Raw genomic sequence first — 25,247 nt, forward strand, 5'->3', positions numbered from 1 at the left:
TCATTGGCATATCCAAGGTGAGACACGGACCAACACACAAAGATGGAGACACCATTTGCAACACCCAAGGAGTCAGACAGCTGCTGGGCACGTATAACCTCTGGGATGGTTAATCTCAATTGTCAACTTGAATGGGATTGGAATAACTCAGGAGACACACCTCTGGGTCTGGGTTTGATGGCATCTCTAGAGAGGAACAACTAAAGAAAGATCCACCCTGAATGTGGGCAACATTATCTTCTGAGCTGGAGATTTGGGGAAAGAGGGGAGGGAAAGGTGAAAAACAGATAAATACTTCTTTCCTATATTTCTGCTTCCTATTCCACTAAGAAGCCAGGAAGCGAAGAGTGCCAGCTCCATATTCCTGCCAACAGGAAGCTACCTGATGCCATGTCTTCCCTACCATGACGAACTGTCTGCCCTTCAACTGTGAGCCAGAATCAGTCCTTCCTACCACCGTGGTGCTTCTTGCCAGGTATTTATTTGGTCACAACAATGAGAAAAGTGGCTGACAGAACCTTCTTCCTAAGACAAGATGTGTCCTTTAAGCAAGTGTTTCCCAGTGCCCACTCCCTGGTGGAAGGGAAAGGCAGAGCCCATAGTGCAGTCCTTGCTGTTGGGTATATGTCTCAATCCATGGTCCCCAGATTGACAAACCTGCTTGAAGCCAGTTTTAAGTCCATGACAAGCACTGTCTAAACATTTGAGTCTGTTTGAGTGGCCTCCCCTATCACACAGCAACGTGGAAACTAGGCCAGTGAAAGAAAGTCCTTCTTATGTAGTCCGGGGGGAGGGAAGCTTGGGCAGAACATGAAATCATGTGAGTTCTAATTCTAGTTTGGAATTTTTGTTCTTGACTGACTACCTTTTCCAAACATGGATTTTATGCCTCTGGCATGCGTATCAGATTCAGTGCCCATACCACACAGGAAGAGAAGACGGTGCTTAACGAAGGGACTCTGGGAGAACCATGAGGCACTCATTCCAGCTCTGTCCTGGACTGCTACTTCCCCACCCCCTAGGTCTCGGCATTCTCCACCAAGGCTGAGGCAGAACTAATGCCCGCCTTAGTCTTGAAGAGCTGCCAACTACCCGTGAAGGCCAGCTCGTCAAGTGTCCACATCTAAGGCCAAGTTCAACTTCCACACTCATGTCCTTCAGGAAAGTGGGATCCAAGTGTAGTCACCATTATGAGTGACATTCACCCGGCACCTGGCATATCGAGGATGGTTCTCCAAAAACTCAGCGGGAATAAATGAGTAAGGGACACACAGCTGGATAACCTCTTCCCATGGACAGCAAATGAGACTGTCAACATGGAGGATCTTCTGGAGCAGGCTGTGGTAGGGGCAAGTTCCTGGTCTAGTTCCTGGTACCCAGGGAAGGCAAACCCCAGGAATGATCTCTAGCCACCTTCTGTCTGCGTTTCTTTCATTATGGGGCTGGGGAAAGAGTGGGAGGGGATAGAAAGTCTGATGAGAAGGTGGGAGACTCAGAACATCTAGGTGTCTGATAGTGGCAGATGTGAGATCCCACTAGCAAACTCCTGTCCTCCTGTGCCCTCAATGGTATTACCCTGGCCTCCCCTAAGGTGTGATGGGGACACGCCTGGCGCTGCTTGAGGCTGGAACACCTGCTTAACCCTGGCCCCGGGTTCTGCAGTGGTTCAGTCGTATTTAGCTATGGTAGGGCAATGGCTGTGTGGGACATTCCAGGCCCTGGGCTCTTCATAGCTACCAAACCTGCTACTTGAGTTTGTTCAGAGCATAGAACCTTTCATGTTCTTACTACTCTCAGGTGCACCTGAAGGGCCAGAGTGGTTGTAAGCTTGATAGGCATGTTAGAGTTGATGTCTTGCTTGGAGGACATAAATGGGATCCCAGAAGCCCCTACCCTCAATTTGGGGAAGCAGCTGGATGTAGTTAGTGTCCATATCACCAGCACTGTGGACATGGCTCTTCCCCTCTCCACCTACCCAGTGAGGGGATGAGGGCTCTCTGTCTCCAATAAGGCTTGGAGGATGCAGTAACAGTGCCAATAACTACCATTTCCTGAATTCACGCTTCGCACAAGACCCATGACTAGGGCTTCCATGGGTTATCAGATCCAATCCATATGATACCCCATACACCTAGGCACCACACGTTTCTGATACTGTGGTGAGCAAACTGAATTCAATTTAAACAATCTGACCAAGATGATAAAATAGACAAAGCTAAGGCTGTGTGACACCAGATCCCAAGTTCTGGGCCACCAAACACTGGTACCCAGGACTCTACACTCTCAACTTAAGGTTCCTGGAGTCAGAGGCTCCCTTCCCTTTGCAGTGTGCTACACGAGCCAAGTCACTCCACTAGGACCCACTTTGTGAGAAAGCTTTTTTTTTTTTAAGAGATCGTCCCACCCACTCCTCTGCTTCTAGTATCTTGATTCTCCCTCAATAGCCATGAGCGTGTGCACCCATGTCTATTCTTTCTGCTCCCCGACGCTGTCTCTCAGCCCGGCTGCCACACAGACCAGCCTTGACCTTAATTCTCCCATAGTCACACCAAAATAAGCAGTTGCCCCGAGTTCCATATGGATGGCCAGAACTGACGGTTCCCACGTGGGACTCTTCATGGCCTCCTCAGAGTGCCTGCCTTCTCCCTGGGACATGATGAAGACTGTCCCAGCCACTCCCCTTGAGCCCCGCAGCCAAGACAGTTCCTCTGCCCTCGGATGGCCACCATCCGGCACTGTCTGCTGCCCCTAGGCCTGTTCAAGTCTCAAGAGGGAACGTACAGTGGCTTGAACAACATTATGATTTGTAAAACCTACTCCTAATTAGTTTGACTTTGAATAAAGAGGGTAATTATTTTTAAATTTATTAACTGCTGCCTGGCCAGAGAAGTTTCCAGATCAAATGACAGGAGAGGCTATTTCTGCTCAGTGGTGTAGCAATTTATATTACTGATCGGTCATTAAAACCTCGGGCATAAAACCACTTGTGTTCCTTGAGCCAAGATAGTGTCCGTGTGTCAAATTTCAAACCCAGAGTATAAATTAAGCCATTAATGGTATTTATCAGTTTATCTGGACTTAAAGAAGTACTTATTAATTTAAGATGGTCCTGCTACTGAAGCCAGGAGGTGCCCTGGGTGTGCACAGGAATGTACGCGCACACGCATGTGTTTTCTCGCTCGGGTTTGACTGAACAGAGTAAAAAAGGAAGGGAAAAAAAACCCTTCTGATGTGTAAATGAAGCACAAGCCTCTCAGAGCTGCCTGGCTGTTAATTCTTCGCTGCTCTGCAACCCAAACATTTTGGAAGCAGCAGTGTTTTGCAGTATGTATCTGTCATAATATAAAAGGTGTAAAATGATCTCTGTTTATCTCCTCAAAGTCTTTGCTGTACCCAAACAGAAAACCCGAATGTGACAACAAAGCCGGAGCCCAGTCCCGCCATAAGGATGGCCTCCCTGAAACGCCAGCCCGAGCCCATGGAGACCTCAGGGAGGCGTGGGGGGGGGGTGGCATGTGCACCAGGATAGAGATCCAGGCTAAGTGGAGTCAAAGGGTGGGGGGGAGAGGTGATGGTACCATCTGCTTAGCTGATGCTGGAACCACAGCTATCTTCTACTAGATCCAGCTGGGGGCTCAATAATAACCTGAAAGACAGCAGCTCTTCCATCGCGTGCAGTGTCCTGTGCTAGCTATTACCGCCCCGTGTGGAACCCTGGGTCAGGGAATGCCCAGGCCAACCTGAATCAGGGAAATTATATCCTTGCCCCAGACGAAGATGTGGGCATCAGGGTGTTGGGAATCCTTAGTTAAGTGGGTCATGAGGATGGCCAGGACAGGGCCATGAGTTAAGTGAACAGCACAGGCTCTCTCTGACCTGTTCAGTCCACAGGCTCACAGACAGGGTGGCAGGCCATGATGTGGGCAGCTGAGGAGTTATGGGGAGAGTACTGAGGTAGGAGTTGGGTCATGTTTCAGCTCTGCACTGATGGGTACCTTCTAAGCCTCCACCTTCTTGTCTGGAAAATGGGTCTGCTAAGCTAGGTGATTGATAAACAATGTATCAAAAGTATCAAATAGTACCAGGAGGACTCTTTTCTCCTCAGGGTCTCCATTCCTTCTCTCCAGATCTCTTCTCTGTTCTGTTAGTCTTCTGGTGACACCTGCCACCTCACTTGGCTTGTCTGTCTCTGATGGCATTATCATCATCAACATCATCATCATCATTATTAATTATTATGACAGGGTCTCTCTATGAAGTCCTAACTGTCCTGAAACTCATTATGTAGACCTGCTGGCCTTGAACTCACAGAGATCCACTTATTGACTCCCAAGTGCTAAAATTAAAGGTGTGTGCCATTACGCCCAGCCAGTATTATTTTTAATATTCCCTGGAACCCCTCTCCTGGGTGTGTAGTGTGTGTGTGTGTGTGTGTGTGTGTGTGTGTGTATGTGTTTATCTGTGACATGGCCTTGTGTACTCCAGGCTGACCTCAAATTTAGTAAGTAGTTGGAAATGATCTTAAACTTCTGATCCACCTGCTTCTACCTCTAGAGATGCTTGGATTACAGACGGGTACCACCATGCTCTATGTAAGCCATGTTGGGTCGGGATGGAACCCAAGACTTCTCGCTGCCAGTAGGCACTCTGGCAATTGAGGCCCAGTAGAGATGAAGGGAGTTTGCATGGTCTTTCACTGCCATTAGGGCAGCCTGAGGGATACAACGGGGTTTGTCAGGAAGTCCCACCTCTAGTGATACAGGAGCCCTGCCACGCATAAGGAGAATGCTCTGCATAAAGCAGGCTGCCTCGCTCAGTGCCCGTTCTGTAGCAGTAGGCAGCTGATGCTATTCTGGGGGTAGTTTTGCCAGGTCCTACACTCAGTTTCTACCCTGGCCTTTTGTCCCAATTTTCCCCCTCTTCACCCTTGCCAGAGCTTAGTTTTCTCAATCTTTACTAAGAAAGCCACATGTGGTCCTACTAAGCACCCGTCACTTTATCTCCACATAGCCAATTTCTCTCAGACTGATTTCTCTCTCTATTGGTAGAAAGCCACACGGTCTCTGAGAGAAAGTGAAGTAAGTTCACAGACAAGACCCCAGTGTTCTTAGAACATGGCTATGCTGTTGCCACTTCCCAGACACAAGCCAAAGACCCAGCAGGCAATGAGTAAGCACCTGGGTCTGTCTCAGAGCAACCAGCCTGATGCTTCCCCTCAAGACACTACTTCCCCAGCCTCTGGCTTAGAAGGAAGTTTGTTTCCCATTGTTTTCAAATTTCGTCCAGATGGACAGGGTGAAGCTACCTGAGAAAGCTGGCTCAAAATTCCCCTCAGCCACCCCAGGTCAGAATTCCCAGAGTGGGATTCCTGAGTCTGTGTGGTCTAGCAATCAGAAAATGGCACCACAATCCGACTCAGTCTTCCTTCGATCCTCCAGGCTCTGTAGCTGCTTGTGTCCAAGATGGCTGCCACCAGTCTCTCTTTCCCTATAGGTTCTCACCACTTCCCCACTGAGAAGGAAGTCTGGATTTCTACTCCTTTAAATCTGGGGCTGACCTGTGACAATGCTAGACAGAAAAACAGAGCAGAGGCAAGACTGTATGTTTGGAGTTGTTTTCCCAGCTTGTAATGGGGCTGGCATCCTATGCTTCCTGGCTCCTGTAGCCTGAGGTATTGTCTTCTATAGAAACAGGTAGAGGCTGCTGGACTGCTGACAGGCCACGTTGGAGGAGTTCTCAGTCAGGTGTGTGAGTGGAGAAGTCACCTGATACACACCCCAGTGGACTATTCAGAAGGTGCCAGCCCCCGCTACGGGCCAATGGCAGCCACAGGGGAGTCCAAGTGAAAAACCACTGCTGGAGCAGTGTTTCAAACAGCAGCTAACAGCTGGAACGTTCTCTGTGGTCAGCTCCCAACACAAGTGTTCTTCCCCAGTCCTCCTGTGGAGCTTGGAGGTACAGCTCAGTGGTGGGGTGCATTCAGAGAAGTGTGTGGCCCTGGACTTAACCTCCAGGGTTCTCCCTAAGCCTCCCCAATGGACTGTCTTCCCCTTCTCTATACAAGTTTGTGTGTATACAGATCTACATGTATTTATAGATCTGTATTTATCTATCTGTGAAAATACATGAGGTGGCATATGTGGACTACCAGTTTAGTCTTCCTGACAATGACAGATTACATATGCACATGCATACATATTTGCTCAGCTTTGAAAGCTATGGTACACGACATGCAACATATCTATCTATACTTTCAAAGTATACAGTTCAATGGATTTTAGTATAACTGTGCAATCATCACCACAATCTATTCTAGAACATGTTTGTCTCCCCCAAAAGAAACTTTGAATCCTTCAGCTGTCAACCCCTATGTAACCACCCCCAGTATCTGCAGCTTCTGGTATCTACTACTGTACTCCAGGTCTGTACAGATTTGCCCATTCTGGACATGACATATGAACGGAGGCCATATAACATATGGACTTTTGTGTCTGGCTTCTGTCAGTAGATGTTTTTATGCTTTAGCTGTGCTATAGCATGTGTCAATACTTCAGTCCTTTTTTGCAACCAAACCCTATTCATTGCCCTTGTGTACCTAGTATTTTGCTTGTCTGTTCATTGACAGACACTGGCTTACTTCCACTTGACTGACGCTATGGATAGCCACATTCAAGTTTCTGTATGGACGCACATTTTTATCTCTCTTGGTAGAGCTGGTGATTCTATGCTTAAATGTCTTAAGAGCTTCCAGGTGGTTCTCCGAAGTGGCTCTGCCCCCCTCCACATTCCCACTGGTAACATTTGAAGATTTTGGTTTTTCCGCATCCTCAGCAACATTTTGCCACTACCTCTCTTTTTGAAGAGTCACATCCTGGTGGGTGAGTGGTATCTCACTGTGGTTTGATCTGCATCTCCCTGATGGTTAATGGCATGGAGCATCTTTTTATGTGCACTTGGGCTGTGTCTATTATTGGAGTTATATGACATTTCCTTTACTTATGTTCTACTTTAGCTGTCTGTATTGTATTTTCAGCTTGTAAAAGCTCTTTATGTTTTCTAGCTATAAATTTAACATACGATCTACAGATACCTCCTCTCTCCCTGTGATAGTTAATTTTCAGCGTCGACATCACTAGACCTGCAGTCCCCTGGGAGATACACCTCTGCCAGGTCTGAGAAGGTGTTTCCAAAGTGGTCTAACTGAGGAGAGACGTGACAGACTTGTAACCTCAAACAGTGAGCCAAAATTAACCCTTCCGTCCTTGGGCTGCTTGCTGTCATCGTGGTAAAATGAAACAACTGACCTGCCCCTCAGAAGGACTCTTAGCAAACACAAAATAAAGCCCGTGTGCTAGGGTTGAGAGACCTGCCTTGTTTCCATCCTCCTGGGCCGCTTTGTTCTCTGTTCTGTCTGCTGCTCTTCGGAACTTATGAGGCCCCACCCGGCCTGGAGACCAGGCATTCCCACCAGGGGCATCTGAGTGGCTCACCCTTCCCTTCAGGCTTCTGCTCAGATGTCACCTTTTCAAAGAAGCCTTCGTCCTTGACCATTTTATCCCAAATCCCACTTTTCTCCGTCTTATTTTCTCCCGCCCAGCTGCTTTGGTTTTCTTCGGCTGCACCCACTTGACATTGTAGCCTATACTGTGGCTCATACTATGTCCCAGCACTCAGTTCCGTGAGAGTCAGAATTGTCTGTCTCATATGCTACTATGTCCTAAATGCCCCCAGCAGCAGGAAGGCAATAAATATTTGTTACATTGTATCAATCAACTCCTATTCATTAAATGCTTACTATGAGTCACTCTGTGAAGCGCTTCAGGTAAAATATTTTTATTTAATCCCCACAAAGCACTGTTTGACAGATCTATACTATCATTGCTTCACTTTTCTAATCGATGGGGAAACCCAAATGGAAAGAGATTAAGTAATTAATCCACAGTTCCACTTAGGAACTGTCCCAGTCAGGATGAAACCCGGGCAGTCCCGCCTCTAAACTGTCACACTTATCCCTGCTTCTGACTTCAGAGGTTCCTGCTCTCTTTTATGACTCCCTTTCTTCATTTGTGACTTAAAAGTAGCTTACAGGGTTCCTGAAAGAAGAGGGATCGTGGAAAGCAAAGAGAATAATGCTTGGCACGGAGTGAGCAATCAACCAGTATGAACGCTGGCCACGATGGCCATGATGGCCACAGGGTTGTCAATCATGGTCACAAGATGATGCTGATGCTGAGCTATCTGCACTGCGGAATCCAACAGGGCTCTATCTCTGTCAGTTAATACTGTCCAAATACATCCCTGCGTGTAGATGGATGTGTTACGGCAGGGAGGATCAGACATGGTGGCGACACCAGAATATCCGAATTTCACCAGAGAGAGGGTGAAGAGGTTTCTGGTCATCTGCTAGGGGAATGGGTGCTTAGGCAACACCACAGACTCCTAGTGGCCTCAGCAAGAGCACACAAAGACACCTAGGGAAGATGGAGGCTCAGTGGCTTGTTACGGACAGAATTTTGGCCTAACTCTGAAGAGCTGTTCTCACGGGGACTGTCATAGCTGCAATCCTTGTCCAGCCCCATGGACTGGAGTCTACACAAGACCATTCCTACACACAAAGACCCTGGACATGATGATACCATGTTGCCGGGATGAAGATGTCACCAAATTCCCTGGACCTCCTTTGTACTAAAATACTTGTTAGTCTGGGGAATGGAGTCAGGGGACACTCACCAGTATGGGTCTGTCTGTGTGTCTCCAGAGCATCCTCCTTTGAGAACTGGGCACCACACTGATCACACACAAAGGCTTTGGCACCCGCTGAAAGCAAGAAAAAATTGGTTAATGTTAGAACCATAGTTCATAGGGCAGGAAGCATCTTGGTACTAGGAGAGTGGCTGGGACACAAGGTGCTGACTCCTAGATAATCCATAGCCCCAGTAGTTAGCCCTGATCTGCTTTGCACAGGGGACTACTCACCAAGGTCTCCCAAGAGAGAAGAAATAAAATCAACAAGATTAAGACAAACTAAGGCAGAGTCTAGGCAAAATGCCTCATGAAGATGAAAGGCTAACTCTGCTGGGTGGATGGACAGGAGCAAAAGATACCAACAAGAAGGGACATCACTGTCACCTTGTTTTTCATAGAAAAGTTAGAAAAGTCCACACTACTTATATTTGTAGACAGAAGTTTCTGTCCCACCTGGTTCCACTGCCATTCAGTCACAAATAAACACACAGAGGCTTATATTAATTATGAACTGTTTGAACTATTATTTAGGCTTATTACTAACTACCTCTCTTATGACTTAAATTAACCTATAATTCTTGTCTATGTTTAGCCACATGGCTTGGTGCCTTTTCTCAGTAAGGCATCCTCATCTTGCTTCCTCTGCATCTGGCTGGTGACTGACTCTTTGCCTTTCCTCTTCCCAGAATTCTCCTAGTCTGGTTGCCCCGCCTGTACTTCCTGCCTGGCTACTGGTCAATCAGCATTTTACTAAGCCAGTATGAATGCAAAATCTTTACAGTGAACAAGGGCATTATACCACAGCATATGCCTACAAACCTTCTGACTCAGTATGTGCAAAATTAACTCCTCGGTGACCTCCTAACTGCCTCTTGTATCTGGCCACTTAACACCCCTGTGAAATTTCCCAGTACTTGAAGGTTATGTCCAAACCTCTTCCTAGTACACTTGGCTCTCGTTGGAGTGCTATCTCCCATGCTTCATTTTTCCACACCTACTCTGGCAGAGTAGGCTGCCCTAGCTCCCCGAAGGGGCTGCCTTCCATCCCATTACTGCCCATCCTTCTACACCTCCTCTGCCTCTCTGCATCCTTAGACCCTCAATCCCTAGTCATCACTGAGGCCTCTGCTTTGATACCCGTGTCTTCATGACTGGGCAAGGTGACTTGTCTTTCTTTGGCCACACCTTTCTGGGAGCCTGACTCCCTGACTCTTATCATCTTGTCTACTGTGCTATCTGCCAGATTCATGGTGGGGGCCTATGAAAACCTAAACTGTATCAGTATTCTTAGAGCCAGCATGAGCCGTACTTAGAAAGATCAAAGCAACACTGTCACCATATCAATGTAAAACAACATCACACCGCTGGCTCAGTAGTCTTCTGCATCTCATCTAAGGGTCATCACTCTCAAGTCTTGGTGATTTTTCTTCAAAATGTCTTCACTATGCATCTCTCCACTGTGTAGGGACATCCTCACCTACCCTGGCCTTTGTGGTATCATGCTTGGAACACTGGAAGACTCGAGGTTGGATTTAGGTTGTCTGATCCTCCCTGGAAGGCCATATAACTCCTCATACTCCTTTATGTAAGAGACTTGTAATCTGTATCAGTTCTCAATTCCTTCATTTTACCTTTGGATCTTCCATAACCTGACCCAGCAAGCCAAACAACTCCATAGCCAGATTGTCCCTCATCACCTTCTTGAGGCATTGCCTGGCTCCCCTAGGCTCACTCCTGTTTATTCTGTGCCATTTCATGTTCCAGACCATGCACCAAGGTCACACCCTCCAGCCCTCACTACTCCGCCCCTTCCAACCTGCTCTGCGCCAGCAAGTGTGTCTGAGCTCTTCTATATGTGAGTCTGAGTACCTTACCAGTACCTTAGAGCCGCATAAGTGCCAGGCGATGTTTTGCCCATTTGTAGCCCCTACTGCTATTTTCAATCCACCTAGGATTTCCCATAGATTGACTATATATCAGACGCAGTGCTAAATGCTGACTATGCATTACTTCATCAAGTCCTAACAGTAACATTTGGAGTATACACCCCTACTGCCCTCCACTGAGCAGATGGATCACCACCAGCTCAGAGAGGTTATGGATGTGCCAGCTGTCACACAGAACAGAGGGTAGACACAGATGGGAATCTCAAGGGCCTGACTCCAGAACTCTAATCCTCCCTACTTTCAGCTTTTTTGGGGTCCCAGCCGCAAAGACGCCTTACGGATCACTAGGCAAGCTCCCGTTTTCCTTCCAACAACTCCACAAAACCAAATCCAGTTTCCCATCTTATGTATCAGGACTTCGTGTCAGGCTGCACTTAGAAAAATTGGTCCAGGACTCGTTTTTAAAAAACTTCAGGATGGACATGATTATGCACAGCTGTAAGCCCAGTACCCGGGAAAATGAAACAGAAGGATCACAAGTTCAAGACCGGCCTAGGCTACATGGTAGGTCCCAGATCAGCCTGGGCTACAAAGGAGGATCTGGTATCAAAAAAAAGTAAGTTTGAAAATCGGTGCCTCAAGGAATACAGATCAAAATACAAAGACTTAAACACACACACACACACACACACACACACACACACACACAAAAGAGTGTTTGTCAATAAAGAGTATGAGGATTGCAGAGCCTGAGGGCCTTTGCCTCACTGACACCTAGAGTCCCAATGGTGAGCAGGCCATATGAATCCTAGTGTATGTTCAGAACAGGAGCTGGCTGAAGAAATGGGAGGGAAAGCACTCCGGGGCAGATATGCTTTTGATATGAAATCACTTTTCCTGAAGAGACTTCAAAATAATTAGTCATCTGCCTCTGGTGACTGTGGCCGAGTTTCACCTGGAGGCAGGAGGAAGCCCAGGACAACCTCTGGGTGTCCCTGGAAGCCATAGGATATCCTCAGGCCAAGCACCTGGCCCACGGCTTACAGGGCTTTGAAAATGAAGCCAAGAAAAACTCTACGGGGATGGTGGCAAAGCAATGTCTGTGTGTTTGGAGGTGACAGCTAGGACCACTTTCATCTCTGTTCAGGAGAAGGGGTACACAGGAAATGCTTCACAAAGCAGAGCAGGTCAGGATGGGGGAGGAGCTGGGCTGGATGCAGTTCCAGCTCCTTCACAATGAGCAACTTCCCCTTGGCCTGAATCATTAACCATCAATGATTTCCGGTGGATTCGCGAGGGATCTGATTCTCTTTGGTTCTGTCTGTTTTCCCAGCTTCCCAAAGAACACTGGGAGGGGGTAGGCACCTCACGGGCTCCAACACTGCTTTGGAGCCCTGTAATCACAATCGAGTTAGGACCCCAATAGTGCTGTGAGCTTCAAAGGGATGTGGTGTGGGGAGGTTCTTAGAAACAGCCATCAGTGAGGCTGATAGTAGCATCTCACTTTCATGGCAGATGAGCAGAGAAAGGGAGGAGGGAGGGAGGAAATGAAGGACGAACAAACACCGTCACCCAGGGTTCAGCAGAAGATAAAAACAGAACAGCACACACCATCTACCAAAAGACTGCTTCCTTGGTCCCAGCCTGACCACATCTGGTGGCCTTCAATGTCACCTTCACTCCACACATGCTGAAGTCACGATATTAAGCTCAGTGTGTGAAAAGTCTCTCTCCCCAAAGGACTCTGGGCCAGCAGTCTCCATGCTAAACTTGGCCCCCACAACTGACTCCCATTCACGATTCCCCAGTATTCCTTCCACGCCTGCCCAGAGACACTCACATCCTCAGCCTCTGCAGGGCAAGGCACTATGAGCAGAGCAGACACCAGATGAAATCCCCTCTCCCAAGAAGGCTGTACATTAAACCGTCTCTGGAATGGCTGGCTCAGAGGCAGAAATATTTGGCAGCCCTGAAATTAAAAGTGATAAATTTCCTCGCCAAGCTTTGATCGATAATAGAGGCCTCATCTGTTAATCATTAAGACAGTCTCTGCCTGTTTACTGTGCATGCGTTGTTCACTGTTGCCTTCGGTATGTTAGGTTTGCATTCAAAGCAACGCAGATGGGTATAAACCACACAGTCATTCCTGAAATGCATGACTGTGACATCATCCAGCCCCTGAGACGTTTCAGTGGAAAGGCTGGGGGTGGAGTGCCAAAAGTGGCCATGCCACCTGAAAGAGGGTGGGTGTATATGGGCCTGGCAGCAACACTGACCCCCACAAAATGTCCTGGGGCTCGCCACAGAGCCAAAAACACAGCTCCAAGATGATCATGACTGTCACAGTCTTCCCACGTGAGGCTGTTTCGTGGGTACCCATCAATAGAGTCAGAAGGCGATGGCACTGTCCTCATGGAGCTTAAAATCGAGATGGAAACACAGTTGTATTTTTAAAGCAAACCAAAACAAGGCAGGCAGTAGTGTATGGTAGAGAGACAAGCTGGTGAGGAGAGACAAAGGGCAGGGCTGCTGCTTTAGGTGGGGACAGAGCAGTGGCCTCAGGTGAGCCGGTATCTTTGTGGAGAAAATGGAAGAGAGGAGGCAGAAAGAAACAAGACCACCGTCATGGACTATTCTCTTGGCAAAGCAGGAATAAGGAAACCAGGGTGGATAGAAACAGGGGGCAGTGGGAGGGAGCGGCAGACCAGAGCTGAAAAAGGGATCACTTGGAGACAGAGATGTTAAGCAGAAGAGGGAGGGGAACAGGGGAGATAGAGGGGGAGTCTGCCCCATCCAATCCTTTCTATCAATCACAGTGAACTAAGGAGAACTGGGGCCCAGGCCTGAGTCAGACACTGGATGCTGTAGATATCACACAAGACTCGGGTCTTCTCACCTCACTGAACCTACAGCTCCCTGGCTACTCTTTACATTTTTAACTTACATTTATTTATTTATGTGGGGTGGGGCATGCTATGGCAGGAATGTGAAGTCAGTGCTCTCCTTTCACCATGGCCCAGGGATAGAACCCAAGTCCTCAGGTGTGGTGGCAAGTTCCTTTATCCAGTGTGCCATCTCGCTGGCCCCTGTGTTGTTTCTTTGAGGCAGATGCCAAATATTAATAAATCTGAAACTCTTTGTTGCTGGAAGCTCACTGATGTTATTAATGCCCCTAAAGGGGTTTGCATTGTGATTAAGGGCTTGGGAACTGGGTCCAATCAAGTAGTCCGGATCTTGGCAGAGGAACCCACTAGCTACAACACTCAGGAAGCTATCTAACCACGAGCATGCCATCTTATCTATAAAATGGAACCCAGAAGAGTAGTCCCCCAGAGAGCTAACGAGGGAGTCAAGTGCACAGCCTCCTGACTGGGTGGAGACAGAGGACCAGTAAATAGTAGCTATCCCATCAGTACCACCCAGTATTCCTTTAAAACACTGCCTCTGTGCAATTAAAGTATGATTGATTTTACTGAGATTCGATGCACTGTTATTTGAGGGCCATTTATCTTGTATAAAGTGAGTCTCACGTTTGTAAAGACATATTTCAAAACACACACACACACGCACCTCCTTCGTCCTGTTGATTTAAAAATGAGTGATTGTTTTGTTGAGGGGAACAGAAAAATCTGCCATAGGACCAATATGTCAGCATCAACAGCAACTCAGTTACCCAGCTCTTAAATCTTCTGGGGATGAGGCCCTGGAGCCTCCTGCAATGGGCCTGCTTCCAGGTTCTGCCCTGTCTTCCCCAGCACATTGGAAGTTCTGTGAGAATAAACTGGAGTATAAAACCAGTCTGGGATGGAGACAGTGGGCATTCAAAGCTCTGTCAAACTGTTGCCTGGGGTGTAGCACTCGAGTCCTGACTCTACACCTTCTGGGTTCTCTACGGCCCCTTTGTAGAAACTTTAGGACATGCTTTCTCCCTGAGACTCAGGAAGAAAAGACTAGAAAAGTGGGGCTCCCATTCCTCTTGGGAATGGGGCAGCAAGTCCTTTTCCTTCAGCGTGCTCTGAGCCACCCATCTCCAGGCAGGCTTCCCTCAGGAGGCAAGGATGGGCACTCACTGGCTGGGGCTGGCAGTGGTTTCCTTTGCGGGACACCCTTACCTCCAGGTTTACTTGAGGGTCGAGAAACCTGATTGTTACTGACAGATAAACAGACACCCTTACCCCTGCCAGATTCCCAGGGACCCTCACATCCCAGAGCCCAAGGAAGTTCTCAGTATCACACTGAGGTACAGAGAGTTGTCTGAAGAGAGCCACTTTCTCCAGCTGTGCGCTGACTTCCTGGTGCTCTCTGCAGGTTAGGAAAGAGGTCACATGTGGATGGATGCACCATCGGGCAATGGTTTGGTGAGAAGAAAAGATATAGCCTGGCTGAGGCTGGAGCTGGTCTAAGGTTTCACCAGGGGGTGGGGGGAAATCCCACCCTCACTCCCTGGCACACAGAACTCAACCAAAACCAGCCAGAGGCACTAGCAAAGACATAAAGCTCTATCTAAATGTCAGGATTCCAAGGACAACATAGCTGAGTCCCAGTGGAAGCCATGACGCTCCCCACAGTGGCCTTCTTCTCTGGCCTAGTACAGAATCTCCTTTCTTGTCTTCTTAAGCAGAAATGGGACTGGGAGTATGAGTGGGGGGGTCCTAGGCATATAGCAATTAATAAAAGATACTACACACAATCAGATGCAGAGGGATGTCTCTCTAGGGAAGCAAGGCAGAAGCCAAAAGAAAGAAAAAAAATTCAAAGATCCCTCCCTCTTTAAAGCCTCCCCAACCCCCAAGCTAATAATAATAAAAAAAAGAGGAACCGCTGGGGGGGGGAATCGGGGGGGGGCGGTGGGGAGGAGGGAGACACCTAGTGCCTTGCCAGCATCTGATGTTGAGTGGTGTGTCCTTTTTTTTTTTAATTCCTCGCAATTTTAAAATAAACATCTTGAATGTTCTGATGAGATATGCATGCCTGCTTACATAAGGAAGTACAGAGTGTACCAAAACAGCAGACCCAAAAAAAGCATAAGCTGTCAGAACAATGAGTACAGACTTGGGCATTTTACAACAGGCCACGGTGTACAGTTTTATTTACAGTGCCTCTTATCAGACGGAGAACAGCACACTGGCTGCCAGTTCCAAAGGCCAGCACTGTGTGTTCTTTCCCTCAAGGAGCTGTGTACTCCCAGAGAGAGCTGCCTGCAGCCTCGGGCCCTCTCTGGCTCTCCCTAGCTCTCGTTTTCTCCTTTATCAACACAAATGAAAATAAAAACTGGGAAGGCTCAGTTTCTCTAAGGGACACCGGACAGGAAAAGGAGAACAGGTAGGCAGATGCCACCAAATGGAAGCCCAGCAGTCCCAGGGGTGACCCCAGGAAGTAGCTCTAAGGTGTCACAGCTCTGACTGCACTGGCCTCCCTCAGGGGAAAACAGGGGGCAGAGAGGCCAGGGATGCAACATACCAAATCAAAGACAGGGTGCCAAAAGCCAGAGATGTATGGGCATGGGGGTTGTCTTGTGAGCGCAGGGTGGCCATGTGTAGGCTCAGCTGTTGACTTGGGAAAAGGACAGTACCTTGTTATGGCTCAGGGTCCACTCCACACAAGATGAGACCTTGGGATGGGCTGGGGCAAGAGTAAGGCATTGCTAGATCTGGGAGAACAACACCCAACTTAGGCACTGCAGTAGTTGGAAGAGCAGCATGGTGCCCAGTGCCCTCAGGTTGTGCAGGAATCCTACAGTTTCTGGTGCAGGACCCATAGGAAAAATAATACTTTGTTCCGAATTCTTCCCACTTGAGCCAGAAAAGCCTTGAAAGAGCTCCTGCCAATAGTTCTTAGCACTAGAGTCTGCCCAATGGTGCACACTTTGAATCTAGCACTTTGGAAGTAGAGACAAGAGGATCAGGAGTTCAAGGCTAACTTTAGCTATCTGAGACCCTGTACGAGGCTTAGAAACATACCCCCCCCCCCACATGCACAGTGGAAGGCTGAATAGTAATGACTTCTAGGATCAAAGAAGCCTAGGTTCGAGTCTCAATTCTACCACTCTTAGCCATCATCCTGAATGAGGGAGCTGTTTCCCACGTGATTAAGCGATGGTTAATTTAAATTATGCATTTAAAGCCTTTGTCCCCATACATGCATACAGTAACTATATGATAAATGTTAGATGTCATCAACATCAATATAGCTTCCGTTAGATTCCCCAGAGTTAATATATGATATGCATGAAACAAACAGGTGCATGGAAGGGGAATAATAAAATATTTAGGATACATTTTTCACCCCCAGAAAAGTGAAAAGAAAAAGAAAGGAGAAAAGTCATTCACTCCGATAACTCTTCATTCAGCGGAAGTTAAGGAAAGACAGGTGCCTCTAAGCAGTGTGCCTCTCAGGGGATCCTGGTACAAAGCGACAGTTACAAGAACAGAGCAAGTCTGGAGGTCAGCGGCAAGACGTCTCTCCGGTCCATTCCCATCATCATTCATGGGCCATTTTTAACAGCATCATTATCTTCTACTAGTCACCCAGAAGGAACACAAATCCATTGATGCTGAATTATTTCAAGGAAAATCCAAGTCTAATGGCAAATCGATTACAGTTAAACACACACACTGCCACCACCACCACCACCACCATCTTCAAATCTACAAGCGTTGATTTGGAGTGTCTTACTTGACTACAGGCTCTGGTCCCCTTCTCCCTAGCAACGTCTGCAACAGGGCAATCAAAGCATCACAGTGAACAGTACAAGAGCACACAACTGCCTCCTACTGTTAGGGCTGTGAAGGAAGTGACTTCCTTCTACACACGTTACACTGATGGGTACCAAGGATAATGATTGAGCCCGGGGAAGTCCTACAGTGCTGTGGTGCTGAGTTCCTCTTATAGTTAGTGATACAGAATGAACTCTAGAGCCTCACAGTGGATGGAAGCAGATGCAGAGATCCACAACCAGGCACCAGGCTGAGCTCCAGGAATCCAATCGAAGAGAGAGAGGAGGGAATATATGAGCAAGGGAGGTCATGATCATGATGGAGGAATCTACAGAGACAGCTGAACCAAGCTCGTGGAAACTCAGGAACTCTAGACCAACAGCTGTGGAGCCTCCCTGGGACTAAACTAGGCCCTCCATATATGGGAGACAGTGGTGAAGCTTGTTCTATCTATGAGGCCCCTGGCAGTAGAACCAGCATCTATCCCTGGAGAATGAGCTAGCTTACTGGAGCCCATTCCCTATGGTGGGATGCCATGCTCAGCCTTAATGCGGAGTAGGGAGGGCTTGGCCGTGCCCCAACTTAATGTGTCAGATTTTGTTGACTCCCCATGGGAGCCCTTACCCATTGGGAGGAGTGGATGGAGTTTGGGCTGGGGAAAAGTACGGGGGCGGGGGCGTGAGGGGGCAGGAGGAGGGCTGGGGGTGAACTGTGAATGGAATGTAAAATGAAATCAAAAAGTAAAAATTAAAGGGTACTGTCCACCTCCACACAATAGTTTAAATAAGAAACTGTATGAAGAACCTGGTGCACAGAAAGTGCCCAAGTCACCATTAGCAGGGTGGTTACAGACTGACTTCATGTCCTCAAGCCGATGAAGAGCAGCCCCCCAGGTTGGTGCCTCCCCTTGAATCCCCAGCTCCTGAGAGAAAAGCCCACTGTAAACAGTGTATGGCCTGGGTACATGAGATACTCACTATCTCAAGTTCTTTGGATACATACCCCACTGCTTGGAAAGGAAGGCACGGCCACACTTATACAGAGTATTGTAAAATTACCAGCTCAAGAATAACTAGGATGTCCCCAACAGCAACAAAGGAAGGACATTCGGGGTCTTTGATTGTCACTACCTGAGCTGTAGGACCATGGGTGAACCTTGCCTATCCCTCTGTAAATGACAGGTTTCAAAGTTTAAGAGAAAGAGGAAAAAAAAACTGAATGGAGCAGGGCAGGCAGAGAAGCAGCTGGAAGGTCATGGCAAAGAAAGCTTCCGTGATTACAAAAGGGAACCTAACGCTCACCGCCTTGGCACTGGGAAGGCTGGCTCTGGCTGCCTCCAGCAAGGGCTGGGGTCTCCTTTCAACAGAGAAATCTCTCTGGTGGAAACACCCTGTTCTATTGGATGGCCCAATGGAGCAGAGTCCGGTTCTGGAGCAATCATTAGCCAGGATCCACGATCACCAAAAAGGCCACACTGGAGGCTGAGCCCTAAGCCCTATTGACTATTGGGTGTTCAGAGCAGTTTGGTCTATGGGAGTTCGCATTGCCATCTTGGCTAGGTTCTTTTTTAAAACCAGGAAACTAATAATGGGAATTTCAGCCATTTTATGGGATACAAGAACTCAAACTCTGGACATCTTCCTTGCTGACCTCCTTGTGGGATGTTCAGGATAGTAAGAGGGATTCCTCCTTGCATCAAGCATCCTCAAAGCTCTGTCTGTTACCTGAGCCTTGGACCTCCTCTTATCTTTAGATTCTACACTCCTGACACATCTCCAGATGCCTTGGTCCCAGGCTGACATTCTAGATGCATGTGAGCAAGCATCCAAATACACCTGCACACATGGACTGCTGCCTCCAGGGTAAGCTTTTCATGGCTTCTGGGACAGTAGAAAAAAAGAAAACCAGCTTAGTATGGCAGTACATACCTTTAATCCCAGCACTTGGAAGGAGGGGCATTTGAAGGATCTCTGTGAGTGTGAGGCCAGCCTGGTCTATATAGTGAAACCCTGTTGGCGGGCGGGGAGACAAAGCATAGCTACTACAAAGACGCCATACTGGGATTGGGGTTGTGCCTACCCTATGAAACGTCAAGTTTGTGCCGGCCACTGCCATGGTCCCATCATCCCCTGACACTCTATTGAGTTTGGGCTTATCTTCTGAGAGTGGGAAGCCTCCCTCCACCAAGAGCATTCTGATCCTTCCTTCCTTCAGGCAGTTCCTGTTTTTCTCACCAAGGAGATTGCCCGGTCTTCTCAAAATGGGTAGATCTCTTTGGAACTGCCATACAGGTAATTCTCTCCTCTCAATGCCACTTGCAACTTTGCGGTGTGTGTGTGTGTGTGTGTGTGTGTGTGTACGCATGAGCGTGTGTTTTCCTTACGTAATACTCATATTTCGGCACATGGCAAGACACAGGCTTCTGGAAGACGTCAAAGGCTGTAACAAGTGTGACCAGTATAGCTCATAGAGAGAAGCCATTTGTCAAGGCTCAGCAGGCCAGTTCTACATTACTCCCTCGAGTGTGAGCTGTACCCAGCCCCAAAGATGGGGCTTCTCATCTAGAAATACCACCAGGAAGCAATACCTAGCTCTCCCAGATGTCAAGGCCAGGCTGTCTCCTCCGATATTCTCCTTTTGGCATCTATGGAAGCCAAAGGCCCTGTCACAAGAAACAACAGTAATCACTCAAAAGAGAGAAATGGACTCTCATGTTAGCACTCTGAAACGCCTAAAACAGACACGGTTTTCTGGGCTGACCTTCAGTTACCAAAAGTCCTTCTGTTTCACTCCCCCTGGGCATCCCCCTGGTACAGTAAGGCTTTGCTGAAAGCAGCCACCTCCTTGCCCCCCCCACCCCCCCACCCCCCCGCAGATCCCTCTGAAAACATTCCCATTACTCCTTGCCCTAGCTGAACCCCTTTACCTAGAACAGCAGAAGATTCCCACAGGATAAAGGCTAAAGAGCCTAGGAATCATCCTAAAATCTGGACCTGCTAATCATTGAAAATGACCATCTTCATTCTCTCTCCCTACCCCCTCTCTCCTGGAAGATTCTTCAAATATACAGAGAAGGAACCCAGGCACCTGATCCTGTGGCACCGCTTTTGATGGCAACTGAGAAGTCCCTCCACCTCTACTCCCACCACCCCGCCTCGGACCCCACGCCCAAGGGCCTGCCGTGATCCCGCTCCCTTCCTGTGACCCCCTCAGTGGCACCTCGAGGCTGCCAGCCTATCCAGGCCTGCTGTGGCTTTCAGAAAACAGAGCGGGCCTATTTTTAGCCCTTCTCAGCCTAATAATACTCCCCGGCACCCATTCAGTTTAATCGCTTTATTGAGGACAAGAAGCGAGCTCTCCAACCCGGGTGCTTCTGATGTTCGGAAGTAGTAAAATGTTCAAACTGGTTAAAAACGACACTCATTGGCTTGCCTTTGGTGTTCCTGAAACCCTAATTGTGGTTCCAGCCACGGATCTAAGGAACCTTGTAGGTTGCAGAGTCTGGCTCCCTGACCCCCTGCACCATAATTGAGGTGTTACATTACAATCCCAGCACTGCCGGCTTCAGGCTCAAAATTCAGAAGGCTCAAGGCGCCACACTTCTCAAAACAAAAATATTGCCTGTCACAATTAATGCCCATCTCCCCAACTGGGGGGAAAACATGACTGGCTGTTTCTGGTTCACTCTCTACAGAAGGTCCAGGGGGTGCTGGGGACGATGTCCAGGATGAAGCCCATCACGTTATTAAAGTGCCCCTGACAACTAAAATGACATCGAATTGCTGCCTGAAAACAGAACGGTTTGTTTGGTGTAATTAGAGGACCTGCGAATTTGGTGTGCGCAGAAAATAGACTGTTGGCAGCGCTTCCGCACGCACCTCCGAGACTGTGACTTCCAGAGCGTGAGGGTCAGCATTTGCAAGCGGGCAAGTGGTACCACGTGAACTCCGCGCCACAGAAGTGGTAGCCCGCGACACTCAGACAAGCAGTCAGCGTGGCATTATCCATAAAATAAACACAGTAAACTCGACTCAAAAGAGGTCTTACGCAAGTCTGAAGAACGCCTTTCCCCTCCTTCCTTATTTGTTGTTGCTATTGTTGTTGTTAAGACTACAGTCTCGTTGCTAGGTAGTCCTGGCAAACCTGATACTCATTATGCCATCTAGGCTGTCCTCAAACTCTTGGTAATCCTCCTGTCTCAACGCTTAAGGGCTGGAATTATAAGCATATGCCACCTTGCCTGGACCCAACCCCCACCCCTTTTCCTTCTTTCGCGAGGCACCTGAAGCACCTTCGTAAGACTACTGCATTCTGAAAAGCAGAGGGAGAAATGCCTCATTAACTTTCCTAGCTAATTTTACAATTTAACCAAACACCAGATTTCTGCCTCCATTCAGCGCTGATGGTGACAAACTTGCAATTGTGGAGACGGTGGGAACGATTGCGTCCAGGCTGGAAACTGAAGGCAGGGGCTAGAAAACAACACCAAGAGATGGTTCACTTAGAAACTAAAATAAAACTCAGCTCTAAAGGGGGCCCCTGGAGCAGAATTCAAGGCTGGGCAGGGCTGAGAAGTGAAGGAAGAAAAGCCAGGTCAGCCATGTGGTGTCAGGAAGATGGAGCGTCTAAGTGACAATGACTCTTCCTGTCACCTTGCGGGGCAGGGGCTATATTGGGAAAGTCAAGTTACATGCTGTCCTCCTAGGGGCATGATTCAATGCTGATGGGTAGCAGGCCAAAGGCCAGCCAGGGCCACAGAGGACACGATTAACTTGGCCATGCCCTGGGGCTCCTTCCAAAACACACTCAAGGACCAGTTGGCTACTGAGCCCAAGCCCTGAGGGAAACAGCGCCCCCATACGTCATGATTATGATTTGGGCAGAGGTGGGGTTCAGTGGAAAAAGACGCTGGGGTAGAGAATGTGTCACCATCAATAAGCCTACAGCCGAGAGTCCTCCAGGCTTTGTTAAATGCCTAATTGGTCCTCGTCTTTTAGACTCACACCTTGCCCATCCACACTGGACAGATCTCCAGACAGACAGACAGACCGAGACTCTGAGTCTCTCTTAGCACCTGGGTCAGGCGCTGCTCTCCGTGCCTGTGGAGGACACCGCCCTGGGACTCCCCTTGTTCCTCCTGGGGCAACCCTGAAGCTTCCACCTGCTTCTCTGTATCCTCCATTCCACAACGTGTGATTCCAGACCCCAACGCTCAATCAAGACCAGACTAGCTCACAGCAGGGCTCTCCCAGACACACTGAGCTGTCTCCATGGGAAGACTTAGGCTGGGGAGGCAGTAATTACCCAGGACAACAGCTTGTCCCCCAAAGTCTCACCTCTAGGCTTTTGTCTGTCCTGGGCTCATTTCAGGAAAGCAAGCGAGGAAGACTCGAGCGAATCAGAAGTTTCAGAGCATTCTCCTTTTACCTGGAGTTACCTTGTTACTGGAACGACGGTGGCCTTGCATAATTACGCCAGCAGAACTCAGTGCCAATGAGCTCTAGGTGCTCAATTAGCTTCTAATAGCCAGCGAGAGAGCTGTGAGGTTTAATCCGCCTACCCCAGAAGGCTTTTTATCCCAACTACCTAATGAAAAGTTTAGAACTTGGGATTTTTTTTTCCTTTTTCTCTGGCAAGTGAAAGAATTCTGTTCCAAATGGACTTGGCTGGGGGGAAAGAGAAAGGAGTATGCCAACCAGTGGGGGCCAGGAGAAGGGGGCTGAGCCTAGAAGAGGCATGTATGCCACACTGAAATCCAGACACAGCCACGTTCCTACAGCAGCCCTTGGCCCTGCCTTCAAGCCGAGGGATCCAGTCCACTCTTACCGAAGTACACACAGGGGCAATTTGCCTTGTGATCTAAGGAGAGGGGCTGGGGTTTCGGGTGACGTTCATCTGGGATAAACCCTCAAAGCTGAGGTCCTCAGGGTGGCCCCGTTAGATTCAGTTCCCCCAAAGGCAATGCTCTAAACACGGCTTTCACGGGGTGAGTCTTGTAGCACCCTCTCCCTTATTTCCCCACTGTCCTCTCTCGGTTTGCTTGAGGTTGCCCATAGGTTCTTGCACGCTGGAGAAGCACGCTTACCATTGAGCTGCAGTCCCAACCCTTAGTCTTCCAATGGATCCCAAGCTGGCCTGTAATTCTCAATCCTCCTGCTCCAGCCTCCCAAGTGCTGGGATGCCAGGCACCACCCACCCACACCATGCCTGGCAGAAGTTTTCATTTTCGTTGGAGTGCTTCTCAACCTGCCAATCAAGAGGACCACAATACCTTGGGGTACCTGAGAATCCTCAGATGCAAGACACTGGGTCCTAAGCCTTTGATGGTCACTATGGACACCAGAGACAGAACCTGGTTGGTTCTAGCTCACAGATGTTCTTGCTTCCTCTCACCTGGAAAAAACATGCCCCTCAGCCTGAGCTCCTCCTGGACACAACAGCCAGAGGACTCCCCCCCCCCCCCCACACACACACATCTAAACATCACATACCGTCTTCTGGACTACTTTCTTCAACCCCCACCTCACCCAAGGGATAGTTTCATGACTCTAAACTCCCATAGCATCCACTTGTTGCCCTTGTGGGGACAGTAAATACCTTTCCCTTTCCGGGCTTATGTTATCCCTTCAGCTAACTCACTAGCAAGAGTTGTGTGAGGGCAGCAGCAGTGCCAACTCTCATCTGCCCTGCCTGGGTGGCACACCACTGACCCTCAGTTCAGCTGCTAACCGCTGAGTTCAAACACGATGATGCTCTCCTCCCTCTAAGACAGAGCCACATGTGGGTGGGATCCAGCGTAGCCACTCACATCTCTCTGCTTCTCCACCTTCACAGTCCGGTTCACACTAGGTGAAAATTCCCCTCCCCACTCCCACCCCAGAAGGCTCTGCTGTTTGACAGTGGGCAAAACTAGTCTCATATCAAAGGATACAGTGCATAGGACAAGGGCTGAAAGGCCAGGGGGACCACAACCTTACAAAAGGTCACACTACAAGATGCTGGACGCCTATAGGGCTAGAAACACCCCCACACGCTTACTCCTTTGAGAGTCACAGAACAAGCAAGTTCTCCCTTTTGCTCCTGGGCCCAGGGTGCCTTTCCCAGGAGAAGATAGGAGACCACAGTTAGCTGCTGCCTCTCTGTGTCCTTCTTTCTGTGGGGCACAGTGATGGAGAGGAATGAAAGGCACGGCACTGCTAAGCTCTCCCTGGAGGTGAAGCTGCATACTGACCCATGATCCTCTAGGGATGCTCCCAGGACCATCGTGCTGCAGCCCTCCAAAGCAATGCAGAAGAGCGACAGCCATAGATGTATCAGGCAATCACTGAACACACGCTACCCTTGTGGCCCAGCAGGAAAGGTTAATAAACCACTCCTGTTCCTGGTGGCTGGCCCAGTGCGAGGCTCTGGAGCAGCATCCAATATGGCGTTTCCCGTCTCCGAGCCTCAGAAGAGGAGGCCTTCCTGGCCTTCGCTCTCTTAGCTCACCTCCCCAACCTGTAAGGCATTAGTAGCTAAACAAACAGTGAAGCGGGAATTGGGACACTCGAACGTGTGGAACCAGGGTCAGGCACAGGGAAAGATCTAGGTAGGAACCCAGCTCTGCCACCCCTTGGCTTTCTGATCTCAAACAGGCTAAGCCGCGGATACTTGAAGGCTCAGTGTCCCCATCTATAAACAGCAGCAGTGTGTCAAAGCTGTCAGCATGCCAGCACTGCACTATGCCTGGAACACAGCAGGCACACAGCAGATAGATGCCTTTCTCCCCATCTGCATGCAGTATCAGGCACCCAAAGCCATTCATTTCTTCAACAGACGTCTACTGATTGCCTACTATGTGCTCGGCCACTAACAAGGTCCCTGCCTCCCGCTCCAGGTCCAGACTGCTGTTCCCAGGGCT

General features: G+C 48.8%; 1 protein-coding gene across 3 annotated transcripts in view; it reads right to left on the bottom strand.

Moving 5' to 3' along the window:
• Positions 1–25,247, bottom strand: part of Zbtb16 (zinc finger and BTB domain containing 16) — a 184,754-nt gene that overhangs the window by 57,512 nt on the left and 101,995 nt on the right. For all 3 annotated transcript variants that reach the window (XM_041638710.1, XM_041638712.1, XM_041638711.1), the window contains exon 4: positions 8,731–8,817. In XM_041638710.1, coding sequence (XP_041494644.1) covers positions 8,731–8,817 — 87 coding nt within the window. The remainder of the gene's footprint in view (positions 1–8,730; positions 8,818–25,247) is intronic.

This window comes from Microtus oregoni, unplaced genomic scaffold (genome assembly GCF_018167655.1).
Source record: "Microtus oregoni isolate MIOR12 unplaced genomic scaffold, Mior012 000055F_ref0000237, whole genome shotgun sequence".
NCBI lineage: Eukaryota > Metazoa > Chordata > Mammalia > Rodentia > Cricetidae > Microtus > Microtus oregoni.